This window comes from Lycium ferocissimum, chromosome 9, assembly GCF_029784015.1.
Source record: "Lycium ferocissimum isolate CSIRO_LF1 chromosome 9, AGI_CSIRO_Lferr_CH_V1, whole genome shotgun sequence".
Lineage (NCBI taxonomy): Eukaryota > Viridiplantae > Streptophyta > Magnoliopsida > Solanales > Solanaceae > Lycium > Lycium ferocissimum.
This window is the reverse complement of record NC_081350.1, coordinates 49,385,481-49,413,363: the sequence shown is the minus strand read 5'-3', so window position 1 is coordinate 49,413,363 and position 27,883 is coordinate 49,385,481. Positions and strand designations below refer to the sequence as shown.

General features: G+C 34.9%; 2 protein-coding genes and 1 non-coding gene across 4 annotated transcripts; 1 reads left to right on the top strand and 2 right to left on the bottom strand.

Moving 5' to 3' along the window:
• Positions 1-5,181: 5,181 nt before the first annotated feature.
• LOC132031176 (trihelix transcription factor ENAP2-like) lies at positions 5,182-10,096 on the top strand. The gene is made up of 3 exons (XM_059421050.1): positions 5,182-6,304; positions 6,612-6,650; positions 9,711-10,096. Exons 1-3 carry the CDS (start codon positions 5,359-5,361, stop codon positions 9,725-9,727), a joined length of 1,002 nt encoding a protein of 333 aa, XP_059277033.1. The 5' UTR covers positions 5,182-5,358; the 3' UTR covers positions 9,728-10,096.
• An 842-nt stretch (positions 10,097-10,938) lies between these two features.
• TRNAT-AGU (transfer RNA threonine (anticodon AGU)) lies at positions 10,939-11,012 on the bottom strand. The gene has a single exon. It is a non-coding gene; the product is annotated as a tRNA-Thr (tRNA).
• An 836-nt stretch (positions 11,013-11,848) lies between these two features.
• LOC132031175 (protein CONSERVED ONLY IN THE GREEN LINEAGE 160, chloroplastic) lies at positions 11,849-21,721 on the bottom strand. Of its 2 annotated transcripts, none has more exons than XM_059421048.1 (9): positions 21,290-21,721; positions 16,498-16,547; positions 16,340-16,415; positions 16,152-16,247; positions 15,732-15,812; positions 15,538-15,629; positions 14,936-15,031; positions 13,093-13,161; positions 11,849-12,202 (listed from the first exon to the last, which is right to left on the bottom strand). In XM_059421048.1, exons 1-9 carry the CDS (start codon positions 21,596-21,598, stop codon positions 12,064-12,066), a joined length of 1,008 nt encoding a protein of 335 aa, XP_059277031.1. In that variant the 5' UTR covers positions 21,599-21,721; the 3' UTR covers positions 11,849-12,063. The 2 variants fall into 2 exon arrangements, with proteins under 2 accessions (XP_059277031.1, XP_059277032.1); XM_059421049.1 differs by lacking the exon at positions 21,290-21,721 and adding an exon at positions 19,572-19,858.
• Between the last annotated feature and the right edge of the window lie 6,162 nt (positions 21,722-27,883).

The window sequence follows — 27,883 nt, the reverse complement described above, 5'->3', positions numbered from 1 at the left end:
TTAAGATCTTAGCACTTATTTAGTTTGAATAAGTCTTAATCATTAAAATCTTGAACAAAGTCATAATTTCATTAAGAGCTATTTTTGTGAGAATAACTTTTACAACCACTCTATCCACAACCACCATGTCATGCCCCGAACTGTGGCCTGGGTGTGACACGGCACTCGATGCCTGACTGTCTATGACCGAGCGAACCCATGGCTGCTGAGTCTAATAGTTGTATTATGAAAGCATGCAAGATATAAAATGAACCAAGAGAATATTCTAACTCCAATATAATAGAGGATGCGGAAGTAAATGTTGTGAGGCAAAACCAACATAACTGACTAAAGACTGTGTCTAAGAAACCTTTATGATCAAAATACTGTAAGAATAACTAGGTCAGGACAAGACCCTGACATGCCTCAAATACTAATGAACTAACTAATATTGAAAAGTCGAAATAGACGGAAGCCCTAAATGAGAGGGGCTCGCCAACTAGGCGACGTACTCAAAGTCTTTGGAAGCTAAGCCGCCGTATCCTCCGAAAGTCGACTCGCACCGTGAAGTGCAGGCCCATGCATAAGGACGTTAGTACATTTGAATTGTACAAGTATGATAAGCAACTGAAGCAACGATAAAGGATACATGAACCATAAAGTATAATGAAACTGAATACTCATATCATGAGCTGATCTGTATAGAAACCACCTGTGCAAATATCATGTGACTATGGCCTCAGGCCCAATAAATAATGAGATCGCAAGCTATGGCCTCAGGCCCAAAATAATTACATATGCATATGAATCATAACTATGGCCTTAGGCCCAATCAAACATGAAGCAATAGGTGTAAAATTGACCACTGGCTCTATAACCTAACTGATGACTTAGACTGCATTCTGAGACTCGTAGATTGAATTACAAGTCCTTTAGATTAAGCTAGGGTCCCTAGCATGCATAACAAGTATGAACAAAATCAGAAAACTGAGCTCTAACCCTAGATTATGGAAATCAAGAACTAGGGCAAAATCATGAACTGGCTGGATTTCTGAGAATTATGATAATTGAGGTATGAGGATGATTAAACAATGTTCCTCATGTAGATAGTATGCTTAACATACCTGGAATTGCTCCCAACTTGAATAAAAGACTTGAACTTTGAAGAAGATTTTCAAAATCTTGAATCTTGAACCTTGAGATGGGTTTTCTTGAAAACTCTAGGTTAGGAATGATGATTTCTTGTTTAGGTTATGAGGATATATATTAGAATTGACTTGGAATGATTAGAATAGGCTTACCTTGGTGTTTTTGATGATAGGAGAGGGTAGGAGGTCGTTCTAGGGCTTGAAGGAATGAAAAATAATGATTTGAACTGATATGGACGAATATATACTGTTCTGAAAAATTAAATTTTACGCCCAGTAAAATACTGGCCGTATTTTGAAAGACGGGCCGTATTTTGAAATACGGTCCGTATTCTGTGTGGACTACACTATGGCTCTTAAGTAAAATGGCCATAACTCTTTGCACAGATGTCCGTTTGACCCCCATAATATACCGTTGGAAAGGTATTTCAAAGCTCTACAACTTTCATCAAGGAAGTTTTCCAAAATTCCAAATACCTTTTGAAATACGGGCTGTATTTTAAAATACGATCTGTATTTAACAATGTAACCTCCAAATGCCAAATTCCAGAATGCGCAGAAATCTTTGGTACTAGTTTACGACTTGAAATACGGGGCTGTATACTGAAATACGATCACTGTTCATCAGCGTAAACCCCCATCTTACAACTGAAGAGGAAATTTCAAATTCCCGCATTCTTTATCTGCTTTTCTAAGTCTAGGATTATGGTCAAAGCTTAGGTTAATGGTACGGGGTGTTACACATACCACCTCCACAATCAACACTATCATTATCATTATTACTAGCCACCAGATCCAATCATCATCTCCACCATTACTAGTGAACATAATGTTTTTATTTTTTATCAAATAATATTTTAATTTTATTAAATTTATATTTATTTTTCTATATTTAGTTACTTTTTTACTTGAATGTATATTTACCATGTTTAAATAAATACATTATGCACATTTAGATGTTTTAAAACAAACAGTCTTATGTCTAACGGGCCATAAATATTTTAAGTGCGCGAGGCATAATTTATAAAATATTAAAATGCAAAAATATAAATTTATGCCCTGCAAAAAAAGTTATTTGCATTAAGGAGCGAAAATTACAGACCAAAGACAAAATAGGTACAAAAGTGCAAATGACCCAACATTTGTCCAAATGTTGCCAAAAGGCCCAAAAACACCTTTGACTCTCAAACGGGTCATGTGCACGATTGTCCTTCAAAGGCACTGGTATTTAATTTTTGGCCCTCAAATTGGTGGCCTTTAATTTTGTCCTTCACTAAAATTTCTTGATTTTGGGTTCGAATCTTCGGTCAGTCAAAATTTTTTTTTAAAAAAAATCGCAAGGTAGAGTTTAGATTCGCAAGGCAGAGTTTGAATTTTGCCTTCAGGCATAAGCCAGAGCAGAGGTTTGCCTTCAATTAATTTTTTATTTATTTTTAACTTAGTTGAAATTTTACAAAATTCTGCTTTAAAGCATAACTTTTGCCCGAATAGGCCTAACTTTTGCCCAAAATTAGGCCTATTCGGGCAAAAGTTTGCCTAACTTTGTCCGAATAGGCCTAACTTTGCTACAAATTTCTGCCTTGAGAATTTTATTTTAATATTTAACTGAGCAGAGGTTCGAACCCAAAACCCATAAATTTTAGGCAAAGGGAAAAAAAATAAAAATTTCAAATTTCAGAGACAAAAATTAAAAGACCAGTGCCTTTCAAGGACATTGCGCACAAAAAAAATGCTCTGAAACCAAAGATGGGCTTTAACCGGCCCCATATTCAAGCCCAAAGGCTCAAATTCAACCATCCCCATCTTCAAGCTCAAAAGCTCAAATTCAATCATCTCCACATTCAAGCCCAAAAGCTCGAATTCAATCATCCCCATGTTCAAGCCCAAAAGCTAAAATTCAACAGGAAATCACGCGTGGTGTCCCAAAGTGTCCCTTCTTGAATTTTTATCCCTGTTAAATAAAATCTTTAAAAAATAACCTTAACTTGAAAAAATTTGTTGGGAAGAACTTTTGCATTAGGCATAACTTCTAGCTTTTGCCTATAGCAGGAATGGAGGGCCGCTTTCAACATAATTCAAATAGATAGTTCTGCTCACATCAAGGGAAGCTCTTCATTAACTGAGAAGCTCATTGGCTCGCCTTTGACTCTAGCCTCTCATTTAACTCCCTACTTCGTCAACTTCTCAGTCCCTCGTGAGCGTGGCTTAAAACAGAACTTGTGGTCAATTGAGCAGGTTCACTGTCTTGAAATATCCTGAATTTCTACCTTATACGCAAAACTAATTTATCTCCACAACTTATGCCCAATGACAACAAAAACTTTGTCTATCGAATTTTTTAAAACGGAGAGTAGCTGTACATAAGCAAAGTATTGAAAATCGTATTTACTCTTTCTATTTCTAACCATCGGGCTATTTCTTAAACATTTTGTTAAGCAGAACCAAAAAATCAACGCGGAGGCTATTTTTTAAAACGGAGGCTATTACTTAACCCCAAATTCAACCATACCCGTATCCAAGCTCAAAAAGCTCAAATTCCCCGTATCCAAGCTCAAAAAGGTCAAATTCAACCCATCCCCCATATTCAAGCCCAAAAGCTCAAATTCAAGGGAAAAGGACACTGTGTGTCCACTCAGCCAAACTAATCCCACATTTAACTACTGTTTGGGCTTAATTCCACTAGGGTCCGTTCGGCCCAAAATAATGCCAAAAAATGGCAGGCCGACCCAAAATAATGCCAAGGTCGCCACTGGTCTAACAGACCCGTGCGCTTAAAAAAAAAAAAAAAAAAAAACTTTTCGTGGCGACTAAGTCGCCACTAAAGGGCTGCTACAGTATATATACATATGTTGGAATTATATACACACTTTATATACAAGAATTATACAGTTTATATACATATGCTGGAATTAATCATACATTTATTTTACATAAGTTATACGTTAATTATACATTTATTATACACATATTAAACAATAATAATATGATATTTTTTTTACACATATACAATAGTGATACATATTATATACCACAATGATACGGTTTCTATTATACATTTTTTATACGTATGGTACACTTTCTATACAAGACTGATACAGTTTATATACGCATGCTGGAATTATATACAAAAAATGGTACATATTATATACAAAAATGATACAATTTTCTATTCTATACGGGTATTACCGTGGCCGAGACACATTATATACACAAATGATACATATTATATACAAAAATGATACATAACTTAGCGATTCATATTTTATACGGTTTCTATACATTACAAATAGGTACTGATACATATTTTATGCACAAATGACACATATTATATATAAAAATCACCTCAAACATTTTTGTGTTTAGGTTTTTATTTGAAAATTGTCTTATTTAAGTTTTGGCTAATGGATGGAATTAGTTTAGTAGGTATAATTTGGATTTGGGAAAAATTGGGTTAGAGGGTGGGATTAGTTTCACCGGCCATTTGTGTCCTTTTCCCCAAATTCAACCCATCCCCATATTCAAGCCCAAATTCAACTGGGCAATTTGCAGGATAGTCCTTCACTGGGGGTGGTCTTTAACTTTTGTCCCTTAAATTGGTGGTCTTTAACTTTTGGCCTTCACTAAAAATCTCTTGATTTCGGGTTCGAACCCCCGCTCAGTCAATTTTTTTTAAAAAAAATCACAAGGTAGAATTTGAATTCGCAAGGTAGAGTTTTGCCTTAAGGTAGAATTTTGGCCTTAAGGCAGAATTTGCATAGATAAAATTTACAAAATTGTAAATTCGCATGGATAGAATTTGTAAAATTCTGCCTTCAGGCAGAGTTTTGAAGTAAAATTCTATTTTGCTAATCCAAATATCTACTTTGTGATTTTTTTTACTGAACTGGAGTTTAAACTCACAACCTCGAATATTAAGCGAAAGACAAAACTTAAAAGACCACCAATTTAAAGGTCAAAAATTAAAGACCACCCAAATGAAGGCCAATCCGCGCAGAAAAATGAATTCAACCCAACTCCATAGTCAAGCCCAAAAGCTCAAATTCAACCCATACGCCCTCCCTACCCCCAACCCCCCACCCCTACCCCACGTAACATCGTCGGCACATTTTTGTCGATGTACCGTCGACCTAATCACACTGAATAACTTCTCACCTTCACACCCCTCTCTCTCTCTAACCCTAAAATCGAAAAAACTAGGGTTAGCGCCGCCGTCGAATCGCCGCTGTCTCCGATGTCCGACAACGATCTCGATAACAATTCTCCGTCACCGTCGCCGTCGTTCTCACCTCCACCAATAAAAAACGAACACGTAGCTCTTCCTCCTCACGCGCCTCCTCCTCCTACAATTTCTCCGGCGACGACAATCTCACCGCCGTTAACTCGATCGCCGGCGTTCCCGGCGCGTGAAGATTGCTGGTCAGAAGCGGCGACTCATACACTCATCGAAGCATGGGGATCTCACTATCTAGAACTGAAACGCGGTAATCTAAGACAGAAACACTGGCAGGAAGTTGCTAATTCCGTCAACGCACTTCACGGACACACGAAAAAGCAATATCGAACAGATATACAGTGCAAAAACCGGATCGATACGTTGAAAAAAAAGTATAAGATTGAAAAAGCTAGGGTTTCTCAATCTCACGGTAGGTATGTTCCTCAATGGCCGTTTTTCAATAGCCTCGATGTACTCATCGGTGATAATTTCAAACCTTCTCCGTCGCCGGTAACAACCCCGGTGATGACGTCATCACCGGTGACGTTAACCGTTGCTACTCGCCGGAAAACACCTCCACTGCTTCCTCCGCCGCCTTCCGCAGTGCCGGTTGCTCCTCGGTCAAAACGGCCGGCTGCCGGAGAACTTTACCGGCGAAATTTCTCAGCCATGGCCGCCGCCGCAGCTGCCGTGTCGGATGATTCCGACGAAGAGGATGAGTCGGAAACTTCAACTCCGGCGAGTTTTCAGGCGGTAGGTATAAGTAGGAGGAAGGAGAGTGGTGGTGAATTGGCGGAAGGTTGTAGCAGGTTAGCGGAAGCGATAGGGAGGTTTGCGGAGATATACGAACGAGTTGAGGATGCTAAGCAAAGGCAAATGGTGGAATTGGAGAAGCAAAGGATGCAATTTGCGAAAGATTTGGAGATTCAAAGAATGAAACTCATTATGGAATCACAAGTACAGCCCGTTTGGCTTTTTAGTTTTTTTGATTGTTTGGCTGGCGGTAACATAAACACGTTTGTCTTAAAGATTAAACGCGCGAAGCACAGTTCACAACAAGATGGTGAGTAATTGGAGAATTTGCTGTTTCTTTCATTCTGTTTGATTTTCAGATACCGAGTTAATTGATGGTCGTGTATGTATGTACCTATTTATGTATGTATGATGAAAAGAAGCTTTCGATTTTAATGTTAGATATAAAGATATATCAAGGTGTTTCTTATTCAAGTTGTAGTTGACATTTAATATTTAGATACAAAGATACATGCAGCTTGAAAAGATTAAACACGCTAAGAACAGTTCACAAGCGGGTAAGTGACTTATGTATTATTAATGGGAGAATTTGATGTTTCTTTCATTCTGTATCATTTTAGATAGCAATGCAATTGATGGTCGTGTATGTATGTTACCTATTTATGTATGTATGGTGAAAAAAGGCTTTTAATTTGAATGCTAGATATGAAGAAATATGAAGGTGTTTCTTATTCAAGTTGTAGTTGACATTTATATTTAGATACAAAGATATATGCAGCTTGAAAAGCTTAAACGCGCTAAGAACAGTTCACAAGCTGGTGAGCGATTTATGTTATTCCTAGTTGGGAAAATTTGCTGTTTCTTTGATTCTGTTTGATTTTACGTAGCAATCCAATTGAAACTCGTGTATGTATGTACCTATGTATGTATATATGTATGTATGGTGAAAAGAAGCTTTCAATTTGATTGATAGATATAAAGATATATGAAGGTGTTTCTTATTCAAGTTATTAGTTGATATTTAATGATTGGGAAGTTTCCAATTGATCAATAATGATGGTATGTTGTCCTAGGAGCAGTTTATTTAGTGTATCTGCTATTGGGTTTGTTGCTGAGTTGCTCTTTTGCCTTTAAATTGGGTTGCTTCCTTAGGAAAGAGAGATTGGGATTGGTTTAGTTAGTTTGCTTTAATCCTCAGTTCTCTTTTACATTTGCCTCTTTTTAACATGCACTAGTAGGGTTCTTTTTAATACGATTGAAGAAATTAAACCTGAAAAGTTTTCAAGGGGTTAGCCATTAGGGAAATTCACGATGCGTGAGAAGTGAGAACTAGTGATGTAATGACCTTTTCCTTAATCTGTACTTGTGCAAGAAACACTGGATATCATAAAGAACAGATCAAGGCCAAGTCTAGCCAATGATGGAGAATTGGGGCTTCTCACTAAATGTGAATTGGGCATGCATTGTATCTCTGCTGAGTTATATTTGAATCCCATCTCACTGATAGAGTTAAGGTAGAAAATAATTCCTTTTTTGTTTTTTGTTTTTGGATAAGGAGTTAATGTATAAGTTTTCTTATATGAGTTAGTTATCTAGGAGGTTAACTGGATTGAAGATACATAAGGTAATATATGTTGTTTTATCTTTTGAAAAGGCTAACATAACAAATTTTATTAATTTATGGGGAAGTTTCCTTGTACAAGAAGTATTCCAACAAGTAGAGAGATTTAAAATTAAATATGGTTCTCCACAAACTACACCCAATCTTCTATGCCGACTGGAATCTTATGGTTGCACCAAAAGATACTAGAAATAAGAGACTATTCATCTTACAAAATCAGACTCTACGCCATTAAAAGCTATCTAATTCCTCTCCTGCCATCGAATCCACATAAGTACTAGTGTGGCGAAAACCTATAAGCTATGCCTTCGTCTCCTGCTTCCATAGCTCAGTTGTGCAACACCTTTTTTTTTTTTTTGGAAATGATAAGTAGTTGTGCAACACTTTCTTTATTGTTCGAACTTGACTTGCCAGTCTCAAAGCTGGTACGAAATCTTTCTTTCGATAGTTTGGTGTTTCATGTGTCAGGAATCAGCTTCTGAGGGCTTATACAAGTTCAGGCAGTATGTCTTATTCTACCTTGGTTAGCTATAGATGTAAGTAAACTGTTTAGATGACCCTCTTGGTTTAAGTATGAGTCCTCGTTTGACCAAAATTAAATAGTATTTTAAATTTTCTTGATCTTATTAATTAAGAAATAAGATGATCTTAACCAAAATGTTACTTTAATCTCTTTTTCATTCTGAGGTTTAGATGATTGGATGTTTTTGTGGTTTCATGAGGGCTTTGACCAACTGTTGGTTCTGGCTCCTCTTGACTTTTTCTTTCTTCTTGGCTGTGGTGACAAAAGTGTTCCTGCAAGATGGGTGGGGAAGGGGTAGTTTTTCTAGTTAATTTGGCATTTGGCATAGCATTATGGTTTTCTATTGAGCTTTTTTTCTTTCCCATAATCCCTACTACTTACTAGCCACATAATGCATCCTCCAAACAATCCCAGTGGTGTAGAACTGAAATGGTAAGTATGATCAAAATTTTATTTTTTCCAGAAGTACTTTATACTTCAATTTAACCAAATTTGATCTGTTCTATTCAATTTCATATTGAAGAATGCATTTTTGTCTACAGAGTTCTCTTAAAATTGCCATAGGACAATATTGAGGAATATTATAGTGGAAAGATTTTGCGTTCACATCTCTTGAACAGATTGAATTGAAAATGAAGATAAGACACTTTTTGATGTGTCCTTGAACATAATTGCTATGGTCTTGACTATCTATTTACTTTCTATGGGGAATTGTTGATTTAATGACTGGTAAAAATGTTATGATGCCACACTGGAGATCTGAGATTGGTCTATATCCTGAGTATAATACATAGTTTAAGCTTCAGAGGAAGAGCAGTAAAGATGCAATGCTTGTGGATATGTGCGGAGATTTTTATTGCGTGAAACAAATATATTTACTCATAGTTATAAATGTGCATCGTCCCCCCACCATGACATTTAGAGAAGCTTTAGTAGTTCAACTGTGTGATGAAAGCTTTAGTCGATAGTTGATTTTCTCATTAGTCTATTATTGTAATTACCATTTGCTCCTTCTTTAGTTAACTTGTCCTGCTGTATCGTGGTAGCTATGCTTTGAAGAAACGACTTATGCTTGTTGAACTCTAATTATGGAGTTAGCAATTGATAGGGTCAGAGGGTAAAATGTTTCTTAATTCTTGCCCCGCTTGGGATCAACAACAACAACATACCCGGTGTAATCCCACAAGTGGAGTCTGGGGAGGATAGAGTGTACGCACACCTTACCCCTACCTTGGGATCAAGGAAGGTTATTGAGAAGCTTCATTGGTGCACTGTGGCTCCTAAATATTTAGAAGTTCTCGAAAAGAAGAGAATCCTTTATTTTTTGTTGCCTTCTCTTACCCTCCCACCTTCTAAATATCACGTAAAGCCAGTAATGTCCTCATTATTATGTATTAAGTACTATTCTCTGGATGTTTAGTTTGAAATTACTTCGACACAAATGTGAAGTTAATGGGTTTCTATTTTTATGAGCAGATGGTTACTTGTAGAAGGAATGTTGACTAGAAGAGTGCATTTATCGACAAAACTTTTGGAGGTGATACATATATTTTGGTTAACCTCGCCAAGAGAATACAAGTTTGCTATAGTGAAGATAAGCAGTAGATACTATTTTTAGGTTTGATTTAGTCTGTTGTTGTTTTGAGATTTTAAGAGCTTGTAACTTATTTCTGTGTAAAAGTGTTGGCCTGAGCGAGGCCCTCAGCGTGGTCCTAGTTATATTCTTTCAACTTTAAGCTTTCTTTTTTTCCGATAAGTAAGAAATATCCTTGTGCACATGTGAATCGAATCATGAAGTTCCTGTTTCGACTGACTAGTTTATACATTTCCGCCAAATGGGTTCTCATTTCTCCTTCCAACATTCGATTCTCAATTTTTGTTTATAGCTTTTACTATGACCGTGGAGGATTATTGTGACTGAGGATTGAAATGATATTTCTGTTCCTGTGAATTTTGCTCTGGTTGGACTGCATTTTCTCAAATTTTCTGCATTATTCGTGAAACAGTTGGGTAAGCTCTGCGTGAACTCTACCCTTTCAGACTCCCCTTGTGCCATTACACTGGGTGTATCGTTCTTGTTGTATTTGTGAAACAATTGCCTTTATAGGAGTTCAATCACCATCCATCTTGCTACATCATACACGTTGTCCGTCTCACTATTACGCTATCTCCTTCCTTTAAGTAGTTGATGTTACTTTCCACCTGAGAGCGACCTGTTGGAGCTCAGTGGAAAGACGACTAAAGGTTTGCTGTATCTTTGTATTTGTTTGACTAGCTGTTTCTTTTTGAGTTCTAAGTTCTCTACACTACCGATAAATACTTATACAATTGGATTACTTAAAAGGTTATTGTAGGCAAGTCTATTAATAATATTGATTGATAACCTAGAATAATAACTGTAAGTATCCTGCTATATGGGCTAAATTAAATTGATGGCGTAAACAATTATTTTACTATTAGTGTATATAACTTAAATTATGTTTGAATTAGATCCTTAGGGGTTGCAGAAACTGATACCAGAAAAAAAAAATGCATGTTACGTAGAGAGGAAAATAAATCTATCTTCTAATATGAAAAGCCAAAACCATTATAAACCTTGTGAAAGAAAGGAAATACACATGAAAAAAGATCATATAATTCTTTATGGTCCTGGCAATGTCAGTAGGATGAGAAGCATGGATTGCAACAAAAAATTGTCATGTGCTCTCGTTGAGAGTCGAACTCAAGACCTCCCGCTTACTAAACGGGTGCTCTAACCAACTGAGCTACGAGAGCTTGATGTTTGATGTGCGCTGATTTGGCTTTGTAACAGCAATATGAAAATTCTTTCTGGGACGAATTCGCTGTTCAGTATTAATTGTAGTGGAAGAATAATACGATCCTAAAAGATTGCTAATGATAAATTTTTGAGCATTTTTACCTCTTCTTTCGACTTCCATCCAGTTGAAGTGAATGTAGAAAAGTGAAAGATCAACTATTCTTTTAATGGAAGAATTAAAATAAATGTACTAGAAGCCTTTTGTTTCCACCTAATTTGTGTTTAAGTTATGGTGACATTGGGGTTTTGTTAGGTAAACAATATTAACTATGAAATCATCATAGTTCCTTAACAGGAGTATTTATAGCTTTTTGTATCTGCTTACTCGATCTCTAGTGCTACCTGTTTGTTTCTTTTCATTTCGTTTATCTTGTTATTACGGCCTTTATTATTGTTGCATTTTCATCTTTCCTTGAGCCAAAGGTCCTTCGGAAACAACCTCTCTACCTTTACAAGATAGGGGTAAGGTGTGCGTACACTCTACCCTCCCCGCAACCCACCTAATGAGATTATACTGTGTGTGTTATTGTTGCCTGTTGGATCAGACGGCGGGTGACTAAGGAAAAAATTACTCGCATATACAATATCAACGAGTGTTCCATATCAGTTGTTGCGTAATATTCAATTGTATTTTTTTTTTTCAACATAATAATCGATACATTTGCCTCAACTCTATCCAGGCTGAGAATTCAGAACCTAAAATTTGCAGAACCCGAACTCATTCTATACAATAATTATGGAATGGAGTTTAAGAGTAAAGAGAAAGAAGACTGGCCATAGAGCAAACTTAAAATCGGGACAAGCAGTGCTTTATTTTGCTCCTTGATGAGTAAACTATCTAAAAGGATATGAATTCAACATGAAAATTCGTTGTTGCTTGAACTATACACCTCGTTATAAAACAAGAAGAATGTTGTAAACATGTATATCTTAGTAAATTAATATTGACACAAAAATTATCAAATCCTATAAGGGGGACTTTGGTACTATACCTATAACGTATTAACATTATGTTTCTGTCTTCTTCCCTACAATTGTCACTGCCTCCTCAATTGCTTGTGCAAAAGTTGCAATCTTGTAAGTGAAGAACCCCACTAGCATGGGTATCAACTCAAGGTGCATCAATCCATACTCCGCCGCAAGGATCCTGAAAAGAAACCAAATTAAGCAAGCAAAATACACGAATGTAAGCTGCTTTATGCAACGTAAAAGCATCAGAGCTAGCTCCAGAATAGTCCAAGAATAGGTCTATAAATAATTCTTAGGTTCATTTTATAGCCCCTTCAGCCAAGCTTTCAAAATTTGTTCATTTTCAAAAAGTGCTTTCGAAAAAGTATTTTTGGACAGTAGCAGCTTGTATTTGACTAATCAATTTGGAAAGCACTTTTGCCAATATTAAAGCAGTAATTTATGCAACTTGTTTTAGCTTCTGAAAAAACTACTTCTGCTACTGCTAAAAAACGCGTACTTTTCCCTACAAGCTTTGCCAAACATCTCAACTTTTTAAAATAAGCACTTTCGGCTTTCCAAAAGCTTGGACAAACAGGACATTAATCACTAACGAGTTCAAGCTACTTCAGAATGGTTGATAATACCCTTTCTAGTGGTGTTTCAACTTTTTAATGGACAAGTCCCAAGTTGAATGAAGGTGATTACTTGGAACTGGGTGAAAACTTCACTTTGACTTTTGGTCATGGACAATACCCTTGAGACATCTCAAACTAGAAACAAACAGATTAATTAATTTAATGCCATTACATTAGATTGATATTCAAGTGTCAAAACTTCCCTCAGCTTACTAAGTTTTTCTTTTGTTCTTCGGCAGATAAGTGGTCAACTTCTAAATTTGGTAAACCAAAAGTTCTAATTAAATCTTGTTAATAAATGGTGAATAGGAGAAACAGAAGCTCCTTTTAAACAGCTCGGCAGCTCCAATTTCTTTATCCATGCAGAAACATAATAAGAGAAGTTTCCTTGCAACAATTATTCTATCCGTACGTGTTTTAATGCAATACAGTGAGAGCGGAAGATCCTTACCCATTCCACCGGTTATAGATCATGACCAAAACAACAGGAACCAGTAGCCTTGGCTGCCCAGCTGCTCCCCTGCAAGTAAACCTTTCTCGTAAGTTAATTAATCAGAGATCAAACTAGTCCTTTATGGCATGTGACTACTATCCCTGTGTCAGTTAGGGATTCAATAATGATGCATGGTCTTGGATCTCTATTTATTTACCCATTGCTTAATAACTTAAACCCTTGGAATTAAGAAATTGTTGACAGTGAAACAACCACAGTATAACTGATCATGTACAACCCCAAGATGAAAATGGTAATTGCAAGTCGGGAAATGTTTGAAGAGTGAAGAGTAGGAGGACGTCAAAGAAGTAATCCTAAAAACATCTTTTTACCTATTTTTTAATCCAAGTATAAGGTACAAAGAGGATGAGGATGTGAAAGTTGACAAATCAACCAATCGACAGTAACCATCATACATATTTAAAGCCTATTTGGTAATAATGGATTACCCCACATTTTTCTTTTCAAATTTTCATATGAGCAAATAAAATATCTTATTAGTATTTGTGGCCAAGCTATTCACAAGCAGAAACCCTAGACACAGTGTCACTCTCAGAGTAGTCTCAGCACAATGTACTTGTGACTTGCCGCCAAAAAGAAAATCCACAAACATGAAGATAAAACGAAAAATTGATCATGTCTACTAACAGAAATTTTTCCAGAACTAGGCAATATGCATCCTATGCAAAGTGGAGTAAAACAATATCCCACGAGGATCACGGTCCAACTTCACTTAGGAATTTGAAAGTAAACTTCTAAATTAAACCCTTCTTTGATGTGATTGTTAGGATTTTGGTCTACCCAACCAACATTAACAATGATGAACAACTACCATATCTTAGTCCCAAAATAGTTTGGTTGGCTATATGAATTCTTAATACCTATTTTATTGCATTTGAACATGTTCCATGCCACATTCACTCTGACATAACATTACCGGTCTCAATCATTTTATAAAATTTGCCTTCCACTCTAATTGGTATCTTCCTATAGCATAGCACTCTCGTTGCAGTCCTTCATTTCAGTCATCCTATTCAAATAATATTATTGCCTTGAATCTGAGAGCCTAGATAATCCCACTTCAATTTCATTCTCCTATGGGGGCCAAAGTTGCAATGTATGCATTCCGTCCTACTTATCTTAAAACCCTCATCTCTAGCGTACTTCTCCTGTTCTCCATAGTTCAAAATTTTGGTTGACTTCTTTGCTAGTTTCGTCTATTAATACAATGACATCTTCAAACGGGATATACAATGAAACTTGTATGCTAATGTTACCTCATTCATAACTAGGATAAATAAGAAAGGGCTCAAGGCAAATCCTTGGTGTAAACCCATGCTTATGCAAGACTCTGTTAGTTTACACGAAGAATCTTTTTTGAGCTTATACTTGCTGTTAAATTAACAACTTTAACTTTGAGAATTTCATACTGATCTGTGGATCCTTACTTACTGGGGCCCATATGGTCCAATAGCTTCAGATATCTGATGATAATTATTGCACTTCCCGGGCGTAGCATACACATACCATGCAGAACATGCAAAATAATATAGAGCGAGCCTGAATTAACTTTCCGTCTCAGTATCCTAACTTAATACTCATTAAGCAGAACAACTTTTTGCCCGCAGAAAACAATAAAATTGCAATATGAAAATCAGATTCAGTTTCTTAAGCAAAAGCAAAATATTATGGAATTACACCTAGGCTATGATTGAGGAAGATAAAAGACAACATCAAAATAATGGAGATAAACATGCACAGAAGGAGTCATCAGCTAAAGCTCGAATCATGAAAAGCATACTTGATAAGCGCTTTGGGTCCATCTGTCCTTAGAGAATCCACACTGTTCCCCAACATACGCATGTACATCAATGAACCAAGTAGCCCAGCACCGTAACTGGACAGATGTAAAACATAACATTATATCAATACCAAACATATGCATGCACATGAAAGAACCAAGTAATTAACACAGTACCGTAACTGGTCACATGAAACATATTTTATGACTACCAATTTTATAAGCTTCATGGCATATGTGCAGACCACCAGCTTAATTCCTTGCAACAAATTCGGAAACTCAAATTTATATAAGCAAAACAGAAATAAAACAGTCCTGGTTTGATAACAGATATACGAAGTATACTAGAAGATTTGGTCATTTTATTTTCCTGTGACAAAATCATTTTTTGAAGAAAATAGGCAAGTAAAGATTTCATTCATTCGGAAATACTACCAAAACTTGATTACTAATTGAAGGAAAGCTAGCTTAACGGATAAAGGGTTAGGTCAGACTAACGGATAAAGGGTTAGGTCAGACTACAACATCATTTGAGTCACACCATGCATTAATTCAGAAGACATTGAAAAGAACTAGAACTTGTGGAAAGTCAACTAGTTTACCTTGCTGCGATTTCAGGAGAATAAGAGACATATGCTGAAACTATGCCAACACCACCAATACCTAGGGTGAGCAACTGTAGTTTGTCCTTCAACTGCAGAAGAAAGAAACACAAATAATTTAGAACTGTGAACTTGTACAGTCAACAGGTCTCAATCAAGAGTATGACTCAGGTGGAGAAAATAATAACATGTACCTTAAGATACTGCGCTTCCGACTGAGCAGCCAAAATATTTGGGTCCTCTTTTGAGCGTCTTGTTTCTCGGAGCAACACTTCCTGAGGGATGGATAACTTGACATTATAAGGTGAGTAGCACTTTTCTATATTTCAGGAGACATGTTTAGCAAAAAACAAGGGATAACCTTTTTGGACCACTCTAAAAAATAATAGCTAGAAAATGTATATGTAATGTATATTAAGTAAAATTTTACATATAATATACATATCGTATACACACAAATATACATGTAATATACTTATCATATAAATAATCAATGTATATTTTGGCTAGTGCCCGTAATGAATTTTGGCCGACAGTCAAAAATGTCAAAATCCCAAAAAACAAAGAATCAAATTTCAAGAAACGAATTCTTTAGGCAGTTCCTAATGACATACACTGCCTCCAGTTGCAGCCTTTGCAGCCCTATCCCACTTCTCTTGCTCGCGTCGTGTTGGTGCTGGTCTCCATTTTTGAGATGCACTTACACTAGCCTGAAAACTATTTCAGCTTGAACAATGTCCGTATAAAAAAAAAAAAAATGAATGTCAAATAGCTAAAGCTAAATGTCTTAAAATTGACTTACTTGACTTTCATTGACTTGAGGGTCTAGCATAGGTTTAGAAGGGGCTATTAGCTTCTCGGTTAAGTCAATTTCCATACTGCATCCTCCAAAACGCAATCACATTAGAGGAAGAATCAACTGATATTTCTCTATCAAGAAAGGTAGAAGAAGGGTCCCACCTGTCAAGACTCATGACTCTGTTTAAGCTAAGAAATCCAGATGGCTCTTCCTGTTAAGATCAAGATGACATGGTCACAAACAAATTAAGCAAAATGCCGAATTTTACCCTCTATAGTAGTATAGAACTTCTTCGGTTGAAGCCAGTCAGCCACTACAGAGACAAATCATATTTTCGCGCAATTCAATTTAAAGAAAAGGTAAAAGAACAAAAGGAAAGGGAAAAATCACTCAATGACCAACATTTGTCTATTCCCTGTCGTGCAGAAAGCTAGGGACTATCAAGAAAAGATTCCTCAAAAGACATAACAATTGACGACAAACAACACAACAGAGAATCCTTAATGTAGTTCAAACAAAATTACCTCAACTACAAACTACTTGGAGTCAATTGTATGAATTTTCAGTAACCATTACATTCTATTCAGGACTATTTCATTCCAATACTAGTAATTCATCTTTCAAGACCAATCAAGGATTCTATACAACTAGAGGTCATCTAAATCAGACGCTTACCTTGAAATCAATTCTCTAATCAAAATAAAAACTACTCCTGACAAAACCAGACCAAACTAAGGGTGTGTTTGGCAAAAAATCCAGAAAATGTTTTCCAATTTTCTCGTGTTTGGTTGGTCAAAATGTGTTGGTTTGATAGATTCGCCTCGGAAACAAGAAGTTCTGGTCCCGGAGGGATAATATCAACCACTTGACGCCCATCTGACGCATCCATTATTGTTATCTCATACCCCACTTTGTCTTTTCGTATGATTTTGCTTACTATACCTGCTGCTAAACATTTTCTTTTATAGAAAAACAAGTTCCTTAAAAATGAGGAAAATGACTTCCCTAATGAAAGTAGGAAAATCAATCCATAAATGATATTCCGAGTTTATTATCTCCTCACCACCCACCCAATGCCCCCAACCCCCACCTCTTGACCACCCCATCCCCGTTGACCCCGAACCTCACCCTCCAGCCCAAATCCAATCCATCTGCATAGTGTTTTGCTAGATTACATATAAATGCTGTTAGGATAATACTTTTTTGATTACTTACAAAACACGAAAACCACTTGTTTTCCAAGAATACATTTTCCATGGAAAATATTTTCCTTCATACCAAATACACCCTAGGTTTATACAACAACAACTAAGTTGGTAGGCAGCTCAATTGCCTAAAACACTAAAAACCTCAATAAATGGAAAGCTCAATGCTCCGAAACCAGTTAGAAAACATCGTGTGACAACATTTCATATCATCAAAACACCATGAAATATGACAAAATTCAGAAAGTACTTAACATTGAACAAGATAGCAAAAAAGACCAAGATTAGTAATACAAAGATTGGACCATGGCAGGAGCAGAGCAATTTTCTTGAGGATCCTGAACAAACTTTTTCATAGGACCCACAAATTATTTATTCCAAATAAAATCATCAGAGGTTCGAGGGTCTTCATCTTTACCCCAATATTTCCTTAACTTAGTTGAAGTAGGTGGGCCCCCATATTCACCTGGTGCATCCCCAGTGGACCATTTCATAGGCTTCTTTTTTGGAAGAATCACTTTGGTTTGCCTTTAAAGTGAGGAAAATGACTTCCCTAGGGAGAGTAGGGAAAACAAGTTCAATAAGTGGCGTTTCACAAATATTTTCTCCTCCCTACCCTCCAACCAGAGGCGAATTTATGTATTAATTTTGGGTCACGTAAGCACATGGCCACTCGACTAAACTAGATATATTATGTGTATAATTCTGAAAATATATCTAATATTACCTTAAGGAACACATGGTCAAACTAGGCTGAGTGGAGCACTGGTTAGGGACTGTGTTTATTTCCTCACTCCTGCACGTTCTATGCTTTTATCAAAGCAGCCTTTTAACTTTCCTTTTTATATTATTCTAAATCTTTTTTCTACTATAATTCTAATTACCCAAAAGTAAACACCGTGTTTCTTTTTTATATTACCTCTAATGATTTTTTTTTTTCCTTTATTTCTAATTACCTAAGTCCCAAAAGGCAAAAGAAATCAAAAAACCCCATAGGTGCTAAGCTGCAACGAACCAAAGACAAAAGAAATAAAAAAAACCCATAGCTAATGGTGAACTCATCCTCTTGAAATTCTGGATTCGCCTCCACCTCCAACACACCCCACTCCACCCCCATAGCCCCACCACCACACCCCACTCCACCCCCATAGCCCCACCACCACACCCCTACCCCACCTCCAACACCATAATGTTTGCCTAGATTAGATTACAAATGTTTTTGGAACAATATTTTCTGCTTACTTACAAACGCAAGAAAATCAGTAAGAAAACCACTTATTTTCGTGGAAAATATTTTCCTTCATACCAAACACGCCCTAAGGAGCCGTTTGGACATGATTTGAAATCATGATGATTTGAAGTTGAAGTTTTGTTTGGACATGCAATTTGGATTTCTTAAGTTGTATTTTTTCTTATAGACATAAAAACCCCACAAGTTGTGAAAACCATCAAAACTTTCCCAATTCTTATACAATCTTACCAAATAAGCAAGTCATAGTTCATAACAAAATTAATACGCTACTAGAAGGCCTTTCTAAAAAATACAACATCAATTGATCAAACTTTAGTTCAATAAAATGAAAAATTGAACATGAGTTGTAGTGTAACTACTCTTTAATATAATCCTCCCACATGGTTGGTAAGAGTAAATTTGTTACAAATATACTACCAACTTGTAGATCTTTTAATATTTGATATAAATGGTTGGTAAACATGATTGGTACATGATTTGGAATCCCAAATCATGCCTTTTTGGATGATTTGGGATTTCATCTCATGAGATGAAATCGCATGTCCAAACGCCTACTAAGTGTATACAACAACTAACTTGTCAGGTACCCCAATTGCCTAAAACACTTAAAGTTTGATATACCAGAAGCTCATTGCTCCTAAACCAGTTGGAAAAACTTCAGTAACTACATATCACATTTATCTTAACACCATGGAATGTGACAAAATTCAGAAAGTACTTAACATTTGAACAAGAATAGCAAAAAAATAGATCAAGATTAGTAATAGAAATATTGGACCTTTACAGGAGCAGAGTGATTTTCTTGAGGATCCTGAACAATTTTTTTCATACGACCCGTAAATTCTTTATTCCAAATAAAATCATCAGAGGTAAGAGGGTCTTCATCTTTACCCCAATACTTCCTTAACTTAGTTGTAGTAGGTGGGCCTCCATATTCACCTGGTGCATCCCCAGTAGACCATTTCATAGGCTTCTTTTTTGGAAGAATTATTTTCGTTGGTAGTGAGGGTTGTGTTTGGGATAAATTGATTGAGGATTCTTTAGATTTTGGTGTGGCTGTTGAGGTTACTGAGAGGTATTAGCAACTTAGAACAGCCATTTCTTCCCCAAGGGTAGTAGGAAAAACAAGTTCCCTAGGGTTTCATAATGATTGTCTCTTCCTCACCCTCCAAAACACCCCACCCACCCAGCCCCATAGCCCCATACCCACCACCCCCAGATCCCTACCTTACCTCCACCACCATAGTGTTTGCCTAGATTATATACAAATGATTTTGGGACAATGTTTACTGCTTACTCACCAAGCACAAGAAAATCAGTAAGAAAACCACTTATATTTCCGGGAAAATCATCTTTCGTGGAAAATATTTTCATTCATACCAAACACCCCCTAAGTGTATACAACAACTAAATTGTAAGGCAGCCCAATTGCCTAAAACATTTAACAGCTAGATAAACCTTGTGTGAATACATTTCATATTATCAAAACACCATGGAATTTGAAAGTAAAAACACTGAAAACCAAGATTAGTATAGAAAGATTGGACCTTTGCAGGATTAGAGCGAGAAGCAGGGTCATTTTTTTCTTCAGGATCCTGAACAAACTTTTTCATACGACCCATTATTCCAAATAAAAGCATCTGAAGTAAGAGGGTCTTCATGTGCATAACCAGTGGACGATTTCATAGGCTTCTTTTTGGGAAGAATAACTGAAAATACTCCTAATGAAAACAAGACTTAATTAAAGGTGTGTTTGGAATCTTCTTATGTTTGGTTGGTCAAAATATTTTCTCCAAGAAAACAAGTTCATTAAAAATGAGGAAAATGACTTCCCTAGTTGGTATAGGGAAAACAAGTTCCATAAACGGCCTTCCAAACTCATTGTCTCCTCCCCACCCCACAAAGGCCCCCAACCCCCACCCCTTGCCCATCCCCAAACTCCTAGTCCCCACCCCATAGTTGTTTTTCTGCATTACATATAAATGCTCTTGGGACAATATTTTTTTTGCTTACATACCAAACACTACACACACCATAAGTGTATACAACAACAACAACTAAGTTGTAAGGTAACTCAATTGTGAAAACAACTTAAAGCTCTATAAACCAAAAGCATGTGCGACTACATTTCATATTATGAAAACACCACGGAATATGAAAAAATTCAGAAAGTACCAACATTGAACAATAAGGGGTCGTTTGGTTGCTGATTAGGAAGGAAGTTATGCATGAAACTAAAATAGCTAATACCATGTTTGGAAGTTATTTAGTTGCTTTGTATAAAATTTAGCACACCAAGTACAATATTTGGTTATCATTTTACAACCCCACGTAAATAAAAACAGGTATAAGTTATGAGTCAATTTATGTATTATTTTATACAGTTAGAACATGGAATAACTAAACTCTGCATAACTAAATCCTGCATGACTATAAACATCAACCAAACAACCCCTAAGAACAAAAAAGACCAAGATTAGTATAGAAAAATTGGACCTTTACAGGAGCAGAGTGATCTTCTTGAGGATTCTGAACAAATTTTTTCATTCGACCCATAAATTCTTTATTCCAAATAAAATCATCAGAAGTAAGAGGATCTTCATCTTTACCCCAATATTTCCTTAACTTAGTTGTAGTAGGTGGACCCCCATATTCACCTGGTGCATCACCAGTGGACCATTTCATAGGCTTCTTTTTTGGAAGAATTATTTTGGTTGGTAGTGTTGGTGATGAATTTGTTGATGATTCTTGAGATTTTGGTGTTGCTGTTGAGGTTACTGAGAGGTAGCAATTTAGAACTGCCATTTTTTTTTTCTTCTTTCTGTTTTTTCTTTGGTTTTTTGGGGATGGAAAAATATGATCAAATGTGTAAACTGGTGTAGATGGCTGTTGTGTTTTTTTGGTAGGGAAAATAAGTGGAAGGGAAAATCTGCTTACATGGCCTGTTTAGGAACATTTGATTTTTACAGTAAAGATCATATTAAACTATTTTATCGTAGGAGATATAAATTAAATAACAATCATATCATGATTAAGTGCAAAAAATATCCTTTTGTTATAAATATTATTATAATATCCTATCTTTCTTTTTTAAAAAAAAATATCCTATAAATCAAATCGTATTTGATCCCTTCAAGAGAAATGGTTTATTATTTTATAACACGTTATCATTGAATCAACCGAGATGTTACGATATTGCGAAGCATCCTTAGGTGTTGATAATATGATCGTTTGAATGGGTACTACATTCATGGTCTTGAAAGATGAAGCACCGTTTAGATTTGAAATATTGGATATTAATGAACATCACGTGCCCATGCCTAAAATCGAAACGACTTTAACATATACCTAAAGTATCAGTGCAAGTTTTTTTTTACTTTTTCTATTTCTTTTGAATTCTTCAAGTTGTATAACTTGATTTTAAATATGAGCGAATATAATATATTTTAACTCGTAGTTTGAAAGAAAATATGATCAATTATATTTTACAAATCTCGTGTTAATTAAATTTGTTAATCACCAAAAGTGATAATATTTGCATTGATTACAATTGAAGACATGTTAGAGAAAAAACTCTACGTTATGTGGATACCTTAATTTGCTCCTCGAAGTAGCAACATCTTAAAAGAGGTATTAAGCTATCATAATTTGATATGCTCGAACACGTAGAGATGTTTTTGTTCCATTCTTGAAGAATGAGAACTTTTTGATAAATGTTACAAATACATATCCATTCCTTAAAGTGAATGTGACAAAGATGTAATAAAGATTATAAATACTATATGTCCTGGTCGAATATATCAAGCCACACCTCCGTAAGAGGTAGAATAATTGAGAAAAAAAAATTCTATGATTTACTCCCCGAAGTAGTAAACTCGTAAATCTACTCTGAAGTAGCAAACTCAAAAATCGTCCCGAAGTAGTAGTAAATCCGAAATTTGCTCCTAAAACATTAAATCGAAACTTACTCCCGAAGAAGTAAGACTCGTAAAATAAAGCTATAAATATTATCCTATTTTTGTACATGTTTTTACTTTGGAAATGAATTGTCAAGTACTAATTTTGGTGAGTTTAGACATACTGGACCAAATATCAAACTATGGAAGTCGTAGGACAAAGTACATGCCGTTGAATATATCGCGTTGAAAGTGTCCAACCGTTTCAATTCAATATCTTGATATCAATTGCAATTCTCAAAATCCTTTTTTCAAAACGTCAAATTTATATAATTTTTGAAATTGATATAATATCTATATTTGTTAAAAGGAAAATTTATTTTTATTTGCAAATGAACTTAAATTGCCTTACTATATTCAAATATATTTTTGACCCTTCCTTTGCTAGTTTGGTCATATTATGAGAACTTATTCCTGTTGATTATTAATTTGGTATTATATGCATGTTTATGGAAAGTAAGTTGTTAGCAATTTGTATGGATATAATTAGTTAACTAGAGATTTTAAAGTTGTCACAAAGATTCTAAATTACTAACATGTTTTACGTAACTTACTACTAAGGTATTGTTCTATATGTATTTTGGTGGTCTAGAAGTATCGGTGACAAGTAGAAAAAGTTTGGAAAATATATTAAAGCTTTAATTTGAGAAATAATGAGCTATTGAAAATTATGTATAAAGCTCATCTAAATGACCAAGTTTTATTCCCCGACCACAACACACCTCCAAGAGATAAAATAGCAAAGATATAGATGTTATTTTGTGGTATGAAGGTCATTGCCGCACGTACTTGTCGTACGTCAAATTATCTTGGATACTTTTATTATATATCATTCCAAGGCAATGAAAAAGATTTTATAGAATATTTTCTATTATAACCACATTGATAGCATGATTAGTTGTTATTGATTTCCCCAAGGAAATAACAAATTCATGTATTTTTCTTGATCGAGGATGTAATATTGTTCACTGATACAAAATATTCGTACGTTAATAGTTTCAAGATGTTTGAAATTAGAACTTAATGTTTAATCATTTATAAATTGTATTGTCTTTAGATGTCCATTAATTATCAAGTTTATTTCAAAATAAAACTTTTTTATGATACATAGCAATATTTGAAAAATTAATGATCAAGGTAAGAGCTAATCATTTGTCTACAAGTATCATGACAAAAGTGTCCGAACAAAAAGATGTGTCACTAAATTAAAGGCTCCCGAAGAGCTTATATATTATTATGTCATTCATCCTAGATTGTAATATTTCGTGATTTCTAGTAAACCCGAAGTTTACTAAAGTAAATGACTATCATATTGAAGATTCAAATGATCGGAGGATTAAATATCTTCAAAATCATAGTGTGTAAGACATATGTAAGTAAAAAGTTACCCTCTCTATTCTCCAAATTGTACTACACAAATATAAGCATGATGAAATCTTATGCCATGACAAAACCGTGTTTATTGCTACAAAACAAAGAGTTCAAGTCATAGTAAATGATTTACTAAAACAAACATGGCACGGTAAACCTAAAGTTTACTAGTATAGATAATTTTATCTTGACATGAGCAATTTGGCCATCCGATTCAAATATGACGTGCGTATCGAGTATTTGACATATATTGAAGAACCTTCTTCATGAATTTATTTTTGTAGCTTGTTCTCATGATAAGTGGATTATATCGGCTAATATTGGGATTGAATTTCCTAACTCGAAAAAAATATAAAGGGTGAATACGGGCCCGTTCAAATGTGATGTCTTAAATAGATGCATCGATAAAGATAGTCATTAGTTATTGTCACTTATCGACATATGCAAAGTTACTTGCTCAAAAATGATTGAGTTGAGAGCGTAATTTTCGATTATGTAATCAAGATAATTCATCTTGTGAATGCTAGTTTATATCCAAGTTGGTTTGGCATTGAATGCCTTCGATAAAAAGCTAAATCATTGCTTATGAGAACAATGCTTCATGTGCTAAATTATGATAAATTTTCCCCACAATTGTCTTGGTTATTTCATCTAACCGCTTTTTATATGTGGTATACGATTAATTAATCTACCATGATGCATAAAGATGGATTCCCTAAAGAAAATGGGTATGTTAGTTTTTCTAACATTTACGTGATAAATTATATATCACTAGTATGATCCTCATTCAAAAGATAATTCTACTCAAATGCTAGAAGCATTTGTCGACCCAAAATTAATTTAACATGAGAAAGTCCCCGAAGGAGAAAGCATGCATATTCAAACACAATAATCATTGAAAAGAAAAGAGGAGCAAATGATTAATGATTATATGAGGAGGCAATGCTTTCAAGAGCCCGCGACATAACACTTCATGAAACCTTCTGAGAGGTTATACCTAAAAATAATGGAAGTGATTAGATCTCAATGTTATGTCACATTTACAAATAATATATATAGTCGTCTTAATATAGCGCAATATTGTAAAAGATTGCGACATTAAAGCATGCTAACGTAGAAATTATTATCAAGTGAAATGACGGAAGCGGTTTATTGGGACCGCCGTCCGGACACCAGAAGATGTCACATATTTAAATAGAAATAGATGTTGTCATATCCTATATGAATTACTTGACAAAATTATATGAAAATTCCTGAAGAATTTTGAATGCCTGAAGCATATACAAGTTCTAGAAGTTTTGTTCGTTATTATGAATTAAATCAAGCAAGGTGAATGTGATTTAATCACCTTAATGAATGTTTAATGATTAAGGGTCTATTTATCCCTACGTTTTTGGAATCAAAATCATTCATATTGTTAGTGCAAGTTGATGACTTTTATTGAAACTCTTGAAGAGTTTTGAAAAGAAATAGATTATCTTCTTGAAATGAGAAACTTGCAAGATTTTTTGGTCTAATATCTTTATGCAATTGATAATTTATATATTTTGCTATGACTTTGAGGGATTACAAATATACGATGTTGTTCTATATGACCATATAAAGATAACATTTATTTATAAAGCAATTCAAGAATGCACACATTTCAACAATATTATATCTAAACCTATCCAAAGATCAAGATGTAGCAACATACACAAACAACTAGAGAGTGGATTCATAAAGGGATAAAGCTTATTTCACAAAAAGTTGTTCTTCACATACAAGCTTTTGGTGATATCAACGTGCAAAAGAGATTTGTTCGAGCGATAATATGATCGATTTATTCACCAAGTCTCTACAAACTACAACTTTCAAGAAGATGGTGCACAAGATCGAATGCGAAGATTCAAGTTTTGGAGTGATGTACCCTGTGAGTTAATACGCGCGACTCTTTTTTCCCTCCAAGGTTTTGTCCCAATTGGGTTTTCCGTAAGGTTTTTAATGAGGCAACCAAAATGTCTATTATTAGAAATATGTAAAATTTTTCCCACCGGGTTTTTTCTAGTAAGGTTTTAATGAGGCATATTATCTATCGAAATAGACATCATGGGGGGGAGTGTTATAAATATTATTATAATATTGTGATGTCTATCTTTAGGAGGAATTTTAGAGTTTGTTAGGGTTTGACTTTTGGCGGTCAATTCTCTCCTATAAATAGAGAGGTTCTCTCTCATCAGTATTTGATCCCTTCAAGAAAATAAGAACTCGCCCTCTTCTCTCTTTCTCTACAATTATTCTTGTTCTTTGCTTTATTATTTTATAACACCTTTTTCTTTTTAAAAAAATATAAAATCAAAACGATGTTTGGTTTTAGCATTGATTGATTTTTTTGAAGCTGAATTTTTCATACTAATTTTTAAAGTGAAATTTTTTCCCTCATAAAATTTCAACATTTTTTGAGTTAAATACATGTGCAGGTATAATTTAAATTATCAAATATCTTTTTTTATTGTTCAAAAATGTTTCCTTTCACTAATTGGTCTAAGATTGCTCCTCCTTCCACCTATTTGGATTTAAAAAATGTCCTTAACGTATTAGAATTGACTCAAAAATGTCCTTATACCTATTGGATCAAATTTGTCCTCTAAAATTATTTTTAGGTTTAAAATTGCTCCTCCATTAAGGGCAGAATTATATGCTACTCCCTCTGTCCCAATTTATATGAGGGCTGACCTATTTGGCGAATCAACCCTCTTTCTTTGACTATAATTTTCTCCAACTCTTTTCATATATTATGAACTATTAATTATGCAGACTTATAGTACTTTTTATGTAGGAATTAGTTAATTAATTATTTACCTGGTACCATTGCAGTGGACCATTTCATAGGCTTCTTTATTTGGAAGAATTATTTTGGTTGGTAGTGAGGGTTGTGTTTGGGATGAATTAGTTAGTGATTCTTGAGATTTTGGTGTTGCTGTTGAGGTCTCTGAGAGGTAGTAGCAATTTACAACTGCCATTTTGTTTTGCTCTCTCTTTCTGTTTTTCTTTGGTGTTTTTTGGGGATGGAAAAAAGAGTGTGAAATGATCACAGTGGGGAAAATGATCACTGGTGGTTATTGTGGCTTTTTGGTTGGGAAAAAAATAAGTGGCAGGGAAAATCTGCTTACATGGCCCCTTTAGGAACAGCAATGCGCACTAGTGGAATTTGAATCACAAATTAAACTATTTTATAAATAAGAGACATAAACGAAATAACAATGCGTATCATGATTAAATGAAAAAAGAACTGTATCATTAAGAAAAAATACCATAGGAATTTATTTCTTTTTCAGAGAAATAAAAAAATCAAAATAGTATTTGGTTATATACTGAATTGATTTTTTGAAAGAATTTTAAAAGATGAATTTTCAAAACCAGTTATGGTTAATCTTTTTTTCACCAAAAGTTTTTAAAAAATCAAGTTAAATACATGTTCAAATACAAGTTTAATTTGCAAAAAACTTTTGTGCAATTTAATTTTAATCTTTTTTAAATATCACAATTTTTATGTCCAAAATTTTATCTTTTTCCGTGGTTAAGGTAACACTTAAGAAAGTTATTGTGAATTGGCAATTTGAGTATTAAGGTTGGAAAGAGTTGCTCAATACTTCATCCAATCCATTTTTCTTGTCATCCTTACTAAAAATAGATGGTCCAAATTAATTGTAATTTTAGAAAATCAAGATATAATTAATTATTAGTATCTACCTTTAACGCAATAAATGTGCAGAGAAATTAA

Coding starts and splice junctions, on each gene's coding strand:
- LOC132031176 (XM_059421050.1), top strand. CDS start 5,359: ATGTCCGACAACGATCTCGATAACAATTCTCCGTCACCGTCGCCGTCG. Junction 6,305..6,611: donor TATGGAATCACAAGTACAGC/CCGTTTGGCTTT, acceptor GATACATGCAGC/TTGAAAAGATTAAACACGCT.
- LOC132031175 (XM_059421048.1), bottom strand. CDS start 21,598: ATGGCAGTTCTAAATTGCTACCTCTCAGTAACCTCAACAGCAACACCA. Junction 16,416..16,497: donor AGAGTCATGAGTCTTGACAG/GTGGGACCCTTC, acceptor TGGAGGATGCAG/TATGGAAATTGACTTAACCG. Junction 15,630..15,731: donor CGGAAGCGCAGTATCTTAAG/GTACATGTTATT, acceptor TTTCTTCTGCAG/TTGAAGGACAAACTACAGTT.